At 31.7% G+C, this 9,772-nt stretch overlaps 1 protein-coding gene across 3 annotated transcripts in view; it reads right to left on the reverse strand.

Moving 5' to 3' along the window:
- The window catches only part of LOC106876669 (serine/threonine-protein phosphatase 2A 56 kDa regulatory subunit alpha isoform), a 346,085-nt gene that overhangs the window by 129,418 nt on the left and 206,895 nt on the right, over positions 1–9,772 (reverse strand). For all 3 annotated transcript variants that reach the window (XM_052966626.1, XM_052966625.1, XM_052966627.1), the window contains exon 6: positions 5,273–5,332. In XM_052966626.1, coding sequence (XP_052822586.1) covers positions 5,273–5,332 — 60 coding nt within the window. The remainder of the gene's footprint in view (positions 1–5,272; positions 5,333–9,772) is intronic.

A 9,772-nucleotide genomic window follows, 5' to 3' on the forward strand; every position in this document is an offset into this window, starting at 1 on the left:
TTTTATAAAAAATTACTAACAAGTATGCTTTCAAAATGTTTCACTCAAGATTTAATAAAGAAACATCAATAAAACTATGCTAGATTTATTGATCATTGCATAGGCAATTTATTTAGGCAAATAAAATTCTATATTAGTGCACAAGAAATATAATTATAAAAAAAAAAAAACAGAAACAAAAATTACTATGATCAAATGGCCACCTAAGGTTTTAATTAACACAAAAAGAAAATTAAAACAACTGCCAATATATTTACTGTTTGCTCAATTTAAATGCAAAAATATTTTGTGCATGTTTGAATATATGCTAAAGTATACGAGCAAAACATTTGTTTTATGGCATTAAGTTGCATTTTGTTTGTCCTCTGGGAAGTATTAGCGACAAAAGGGAAAATACCAATTCTTATAACTTTCTTTAGAGAATAATCTCTTGGTATAGTCATAGTCTTCATGCTATAATGATTTGTGTTAATATATTTGTTCATAGCCATGTAAATTGATATACCCCAACCACTTTCAGATGAAAAATTTAAAAAGCATTACTATTATTTATTTATACTATGTAAAGAAATTTTTATTATGGCTAATAAAGGAGATACTCTAGAGAGAAGAAATTAAGAGCTATCAAATTGCTGGACTAGATCATGAAAGTTATGAAAAGAGGTACACCTTGATTGATAAGAGTTATACTAGATGAGATGCGGTTTGGTTTCATGCCAAGGAAAAGTACAATGGATACTCTTCCTGATGAAGTAACTGCAGAAGTATTTGGCTAAAACTAAGCTGCATTCATCAATTTTGAAAGATCACATAGCAAGGATCCCTTGCTCTGTGATCTGGTGGTCACTGAAGAAGATAGGAATATATGAATTTGTGTGAGCAATACAGCAATGAATTTAATGGGCTGGTAGGAGTTCATTAGGGTTTGATTCTCAATCCCTTCTCATTTATCATAGTCTTCCAGACTATAACAGGAGTTTAAGCCTGGTTGCTGATGGCCTTGTTTTTATAGCTGAATCTGTAGTAGAATTTATTAAAGAAGTTTTAGGTGTGGAAGCAGAACCTGGAATCAAAGGGCCTTAGGGTTAACTTAGCAAAGACCAGAGTTTTAGGAAGCAAGAAAACACATAGAACTAAGCTTCTATCAAGGAAACGGCCATGCTCAATATGTAGCAAAAGGAGTACCCAATGCAAACTACAGAGACAACAAGGTATCAGAGGTAGGCCTACACAGAAAGTAAACATTGTATGTGGCAGATGACTAGGAGCAGTAAACACTAAAAGTGCACAGGAAATAAACTTTCTCAAATGCCCAGATAAATCCCTGTAGGTAGTAGCTTCTATTGCTTAGGTAACCTAATTAACAGTGGAAGAGGATGTTTTGAAAGAACAGTTGCTAGAACTTCTGGCAGAGGATAGCCAATAAAAGTATGAGAATAAGTAGTGAGGTTAGATATCAGCATGTTAAGCCTCACATCAAAGATGACAAGAGTGGTGACAATACTCAGACCTGCCCAACAGACTAGTATAAAAAAATAAACAAATGAATTAAATGAGTAAATAAGATAAATTAGGGTAGGGATAAATCTAAGTAAAATGTTTATCATGACAGGGGAAATTGGGGATAAGGCTGTATCTATTGACACAGTTTTTCATAGTAAAAGGCATATGTGTTTCATTAAACATGTTATTTACTTCAAAGAACATTAATGTTGCACTTTGTGAAAAGCGTCTCATTACATTTGGTAAAATCTTCTACCTTTAGCAGCATTGGCTTTACCTTAATGTCAAGAAATACTTTTGTTCTGTGAAACTACTGATATTCTATGAGTTTCAAACATGTCTTATAACTCATACCACTCTCGGATCTATCAACGCATTTCCTATCATTATAAGCTTGACTAGATTCGGAAGAAAGATGTTTGGCTGATTGATAAACTTTCCTTAGCTGAAGCTCTTCAAGTTTTGCTTTGTTGAGTAAAGAAGGATCAATTAATTCCAAGATAAAAATAGATGAAATAAAAAGATACTGAACAAAAGAATGCAACATTAACTCTCTGAAGTGCAGGACTGATGTGCATGTAGTAGAAAAATTTAAACTTTGCTCATAATTATTGTATTGTACTCCTGGACAAAGCATGTATCACAGTTTGTCAATTTAAAAATAAGTGTCATTGCTACTTAAAAAGAGAAAATATAATTCAGCAATACATTCTTTCACTGCAACAATATACAAGGTATCCATAGCTGTAAACTAAGGTTATGCAGAAGACAGCTTTGGAAAATATTTACAAAACAGAACCCATACACTTTCCATGTCAAATTTTCAATACTGTTAAGATTGATTTAAAGGCAGATAATGTATTGTTTATATCAGATTCAACAATTTAAAAAGTTCATTGGATGATGCAGAGATAAAACAAAAATGGAAATCCATTTTTAATCAGAATAATACATAAAGCTGGAGTTCACTTCCAATTCTTGGTGTTAAGTAGATGAGATATTAATAGAACACTGGTCTATCACAGGTAGTTTTTTTCCTATAATATGATTTGAATTCCAAGCTGCAAGTACCAATGAAATACTTTTCAATTTCAGTTCTGCTGCTTTTTATATTGCTGAATTACACCAATTGTAGTATAAACTGAAAGATGCCGGGCTTTCAGAAGTAAGTTCTTTAATGCAGCGCTGGTGACAGGACAAGAACAATCAACTCTTTAGTTAGCTTTCAGGTACCTTACAAACATGTTCATCGTGTTTCTTGTTGAATGGCATCATGAAAAACTTACTTGAAGAATATTTATTAGGCCTTTTGTGAATAATCCATATCCTCAAAGAAATACAATTTTAATTATACATTTCCATTTCACTTGCACATGTAAAGGCTGCTATATAATTTATGGTTTTTTAAAGTATATTCTGAAGAGGTAAAAATGGTAGCATGGTCAACAAGATGCCTTGAAATCTATTACCATCACTTTATTTCAGGAGTCTGAATCCCATATGTGCTGACTTTTACCACTTTGGTTTGATAAATACCAATTATGAACAAAGAAATACATTAAAACTTAGAACTCAAATTTGGTTGGATCTAGAAACTCTTCATTATTATTTTTTCTGCTGTCAACAAATGCAGCATGCAATAACTACAAGAATCTTCAAACAAGTTAATGTATATATATGTATGTGATGTGTAATGCATGTATAATAATTGGGGTATCAAGTGATATTCAATAACTTGTTTTGTAAGAAAGAGATGCCAACCTTAATGACAACGAAATTCTTGCCACTTAAACATGTGTCAACATGAAAAATGGATTATTTATCTTATTTAACAATTACTCCTTCTTCGTTATCTCAGCCTGCACTGCATATGCCCATAAAACCTTAGCATTAGTAAGCTATTGCCTAATGGCTTGGAAAATGATTGTATCATACAATATAGCCATAAGATTTGAAGTCTTCTAATTGACTGACTTTTAATACAAATATATATTAAGTGAAAGAAAATCTGGAGATTAAAAGTACCCTCAACCAGTCGTAGGTTCAGAGAAATTTTAGTTGCCACATATGAGAAAATAGGGGAGGGGGTGACAGAGACTTCTATATCATTAAAAGCAAAATTCTGTCTGTCTGTGACCCCTGTATCTCAGTCTACATTTGCTCTACATAGACATATACTTTTTAGAAATCAAGATGATCCTGAGATTGAAAATCTGCCCTTCATTTGGTTCTTGAATATCCAGCATTGGGATCTGATTTAAAAGCATTTGGGTTGCTATTTCTAGCAGGTAAAGCTTGGCTGATATTTGTCTGACGACATCAGAGATCAGGGTGGGAGATAAATAACATTTCTGTCATTAATTTTATGTTGAGATAAGAACCTTGGGACAAATTGGCTGACAGTTGGGATTCAACTTGAGACTGGAACAATAGAATGATTGCATTACAGAATTAATTCTCATCTGTCCTTAAACTCTGATCAAACACTGCTGGGGCATATAATCATTATAGACATATTATAGTCATACTATTTAGCTCTGTTTAGTTTGTGGCTGCAGGCCAAATTATCCCTCTGTTGGGGCTAGCTTAAAAGTCCGCATGGAATGCAGCTTTTAAGCTAGTATAATATAAAGAAGAGTCTCTATGAAACAACTTGTTAAGGGGTACAGACCAAATCTGTGGCTGATGCATGGTTCCAAATAGGCAGAATGTAATATGGTAATGGAATAGTATTATAGAGCCACATAAGCTAACAAAGTATCATAAAAAGACGGAAGAAATGGAGCAGCTGATAAAAATGTCAGGTTTACTTAGCAAGAGGGGGACAGAAAGTGAAAAGTGTGCAGTATTATTGGCAATATGATTATCAGAGACATAAGGTGTTTCATATTGCAAAGCAGAGTACTAGAGAAAACCGAGATGTTGTTAGAGAGACGTGTGCATGGACTGAGAGTGGTACACTTACATGTATCAACACTGAAAAGAGGCATGAAAGTGCTAATGTGTGTTACGCAGCACACTCTGTAAATTGGTTGGTGTTAAAAAGGGCATCCAGCCATAGAAACCATCCCAATAAAATGGAATGTATGAGCAGTGAGATGTGGTCTCCATATCATCTAAGAGCAGTAATTCCAAATAAGAACTGACTTGGACAGTAACAATTCATCCTACTCGTATTAGTATGGAAAGTGGAGAGAAAATGATGAAAATGATATAGAGATTGTACTCAATAGTAGACAAATATCATATCAGTATTATGAAATACAATAAAAATCTACTGCAATTTTTCTAAATTTAACATTTGATGATTATTCTCCATAAATTAACATTTCTTGTATAAGTCCAATGTGGGCCACGAACAAAGAAAACATGTGAAGCTAGAAAAAAAAATAAAACATGCAGGCTCTTCTGGATGCATAATGTTGGTATACATGAACAAAGGAACTAAATGAGCTGAAAGAAAAACAGTACAAGAAGAATCAGTTGTAAGAGACTGCACTAGCACAGACATATAATGCATACGGTGGATGAGAGATTAGTAAAGAAGTGCCAAACGGTCCAAGTAGAAGGAACATGTAGCAGTGACAAACTAAGGAAGAAAGGGGGAAAAAGTACTGAAGGCTAATCTCAAGATGACAGAAGAGCACAACAGGTGGAGAAATGCTGTACCAGAAGACCTGTTTAACTAATACAAAGATTGTTTTGCTCCCATGATAATCTCAGTTGACTGTTATACAAGGGAGCATCAGTTAATTATAACATTACTTACCTGCCTAATATCTCTAACAATTCTCCAACTCCATTAAATTGTTCTGTTTCATAGATAAACCTGAAACACACAAATTACAAGGTGATAAATAAAATATAATTCAATAAATATTTAAACACTTAAGCAACTCTTTTTTTACTTAAAAGAGTTAGCCAAAATAGAAATAAATTATTGATTTCAAATTTAACAATTAACTTGGTGATTAACAGTGGTATTTGAACATCTGGGTTCAGAACCCAGCAGAGAGTTAAATGACAGATTTGATTTAAGAAGTAAACAGAACAATAAATACTTCATGAAATATTTTCTGTATCATTTTCTCTAGCATCTTGCAAATGATTGATCAGATAAAAAGAAAAAGAAAACCAAACTAATAAGACAAATTATTAATTCAGAAATTGTGAAGATAGATTTTTGCTATCCAAGAAGTTATTAGCTACTTACAATGCTGTCATATAAATCAACTATTATTGTAAATATTATCCATTTAATTAGAGCACAATCTTAGAGATTCAAAATCAATGACTTAAAAGTAAGCTGCAATGATAGAGGTTTTAAAAATTCTAGGAAAACTATTTTATTTTTAGAAAATGAAGTGGAAGTCTAATATATTAGAGGTGAGTTGACAAACTTTGATCAATTGAAATTACCTAAGAAAAATTTCCTCCAGGATTGATTAACATCTGAAAACAACTAGAGGAGATAACTACAATATGTTTTTCAGGAGCGGGGAGGGAAGATATATAGACAATGCAAGCCATAGTGGATCTGGTGCTTAAAGCCAGCAAGTGTGAGCAGTGGATATGTTTTGATCTTACTAGACCTTCTCAACAAAGTATATTTGACTCAGATTTCAAAAACAAAAAGTGGAGTGTGTGTGTGTGTGCGCGCGCACACACACACACACACACACACACATAAGAGTGGGGCAGGGAGAGAGAAATAAAGGGAATGTACTGGCACTGATTATAAATATCAACAGTATAGATAAAGGAAAATATTGTAAGAGAGCATTTTGCATAATGAATACAAATACTGTAGGGTCTCACCTATGTAATATAATGAGTTACAAAAAAATTTGATTAACTGAGATTATCTAAGCAATTAATAGACAAAAACTCTCTAGGTGCTTAAAAATCTAAAACCAATAAGATAACTCTATAACATCAGTTGATTGAACAATATAAACAATTCAGATTTCTGATTACAACAGGTGGCTTTAAAAATCAGACCCAATCTGATCTGCATCATCTACATTGTCCAAAAATTTCAATCAACTGATCTTATTTTTACAGAAAACTTTTTTGTTTGGATTATATCAATTTTTTCCAACTTGCCACACTAATTATAAGAGATCTTTATATTTAATATATTGTTGATAATTTTTTTCATACAGTTCTATATTTAAGAGATGCGGAATTATGTACATTATTTACATTTGACAGATATTTGTCCTCATCTTGTTTGTTGTTAACATGTTTCGGCTGATGTACCCTCCAGCCTTCATCGGGTGTTTGGAGAAATTTCAAACCTGGGTTCTCATTCCTAAGGTATTTTTCGATATTATTATTATTATTATTCAGGTCACTGCCTGGAATTGAACTCGGAATCTTGGGGTTAGTAGCCTGCACTCTTAACCATTACACCCTATGAAGACTGGAGGGTATATTAGCCAAAATGTTGTGTTAACAACAAACACGATGAGGACAAAATATCCATGACATGTAAATAATGTGAATTTTTTTCATGTTTAAAAGCTTGTTTTTCTTGTCCATAGTTCTTCAGATAATACAAGCAAAAATATTCTAGAACTATAAATCAGCCAACTGTAACAATCATGCTAATGTCTATTTATCAAAGTAATGAGTAGATTGGAAAATGACCACTGCTTCACAGAACTGAGTAACAATAAATAAGAATATATGTAAGCAACATTTATTCAAATTTTTAAAATCTTGAAAAGTTTAATCAAATACTTTTAACTGAAAAAAATTAATAAGTTATGTAAACCTTTTTTTTTTTTTTTTTTGATAAACCTTAGCATCAGAACAAAGAATTGATATAATTTGTTGTAATGAGTTACTATTTTAAATAAAGTATAAGATACACTTCTTTAAAGAACTTCCCATGATATAATTTCTCAATATGAAGCAGTTATCTTCAAGAGAAACCTCAACAAATTCAGTCCTCTATTGTAAAGAGCTGATTAAAAAAATTAACAACACTAAACAATCTCTGAACTTCATCCAGCTTTCAGTTTCTTTTCTCAAAACACTCGTCATCATGACAATATTTTCATTATCATTATTATTATTATTATTATTATCAGGCGAGCTGGCAGAATCGTAAGCATGCTGAGCAAAATGCTAAGTGGCATTTCGCCTGTCTTTACGTTTCGAATTCTGCTAAGGCTGACTTTGCTTTTCATCCTTCTAAAGTCAATAGATAAGTACCAGTCGAGCACTGGGGTCAATGTAATCGACTTAATCCCTTCCCACAAATTTGCGGCCTTGTGCTGCCAGTAGAAAATATTATTATTATTATTATTATTATCATTAACAAATCACATTTCTGATGTAGGAGAATATCTGTCTCATTAAATAAATTTCATAACATATAATATGGAATATAAATTACAAACATTTTGAAAGTTGCCATTCTATGGAATACCTATGACACTTGCCAAAGTTAGTGTTAAATGCAAAAAAAAATTTTTAATTGTTGAATAAAATTTTACATCTGCAATTGTTGAAAGGGTTTCATGAACTAATTCCTTTAACCCTTTAGCGTTCAGATTATTCTGTCAAATGTAACGCTTGCTTATTCATATTGTTTTGAATTAATCATGCATTATCTCGTAGCTTTGATATTTTGATGATGCGATTGTTTTCAGAATGATATTATAGGGTGGGTGTGAAAAGGTGGGTCTGGTTGGTTTGAACATAAAACAAGTAGAATATTTGGGCCATATATGGCCTGTTTAAATGCTAAAGGGTTAAGTCATTCTGGATCGTAATTTTCTATTTCCATGATCAAGAGAAACAGTCATTCCATAAAGAATTATTGGAAAAGATTCAGATCTCAGATTACAACCACAGAACAATTATATGCAGAGTCAAAGTAAGACAAAGTCACACCCAGAGGCAGACAATACTTAGAATATTTCAGTATCAGTATTACTTCAAGATGAAATGTTAACCACTTATTTTCTTATTAATTACCTACAAGAAACCTCGTAAAATGTTTTTGAAACTTTAGCATGAATAACAACTATCTACTTCATGTTTTTCAGGTGAATAAGAAAACAACAGCCAGTGTGTACATACAGCAAACCAGAGTAGTATACAATAATACAAACATGTCTTATGATATTTTCGCACATACAATACAAGAACATAAATACATATTAAAACACATACATAATCCATGTTTACACAATATGCTTAACACTAGTTCATTTACAATATTCATGCACATTAAATCTAAATGTGACTGTCCTTCAAAAATAAGGTCAGGTTATTTTCGATAATAACATTGTGATAGTCCAACAACAATGCAAAATTGAAATGTTGAGAATATTAAAAAAAAACAAAAACATTATATCTATTTATCTTTTATATTCCACTTTAAATTTATCTAAGGTTATTGTAACTAGAATGTGTTGTCTAAGGTTGCAAAGTGATGTATAGTTAAAATTCAAGTATAACCACATACCACAGAAGTGAAAATAGCAACTATAGTTTATGTGGACATGCTAAGATTAGAAAAATAAGATCCTTCATTCAGCGATTGAATAAATAATTGTAGCAGTGATTCACCAACTTCAAAGAAGTTCAAAGACAAAGCAAAAATTTTATTATTGATTCCAAGATAGACAGTTATCATACGTTTTAAATCTTTTCCCATCTATCTTAGGTTAATCGAGTTTGTTGATCAGCATATGATCTGCTATTCATAGGTTGGAAATTGTCAGAGGAATTTAGATGATAATTTTATAAATGTAAGATGTCTAAATCATTTTAAAGAAATCTGTCAAAGATACATGAATAATATTTTATGTTATTTATAAATGAAGGCATATCTGTTTAGGACATCTCCATATGCCCCAATTAATGCAGCTGTAGGAAATGATATCCTATGAATGTTAACTGTAATAGATTTGTATCCTATGCAAGAATAGCATCACCTGTCCTTCATTTAATGATAACAAATCCAGAAATAAGACAGCATCTAATTTCAGCCCTCAACATTTTCAGTTTAAATTCTTCTAAAGTCTGCTTAAGTTTACATCACTGAAAATATTATATGGAAATCTATTAAATCAAATATACTCTTTTATATAAGATTCACATTTTTGTCTAATGGAAAACAAAACAAAACAAAAAAAAAAGAGGAAAAAAAACATAAATAAAAACAAGATTATCTTCTCTTGCCAATCTAAATATCTAGATTTCTCATTCATCAAATACCTTTATTTTTAATATATATATATAGAGAGAG

The sequence above is a fragment of the Octopus bimaculoides genome, chromosome 3, assembly GCF_001194135.2.
Source record: "Octopus bimaculoides isolate UCB-OBI-ISO-001 chromosome 3, ASM119413v2, whole genome shotgun sequence".
NCBI lineage: Eukaryota > Metazoa > Mollusca > Cephalopoda > Octopoda > Octopodidae > Octopus > Octopus bimaculoides.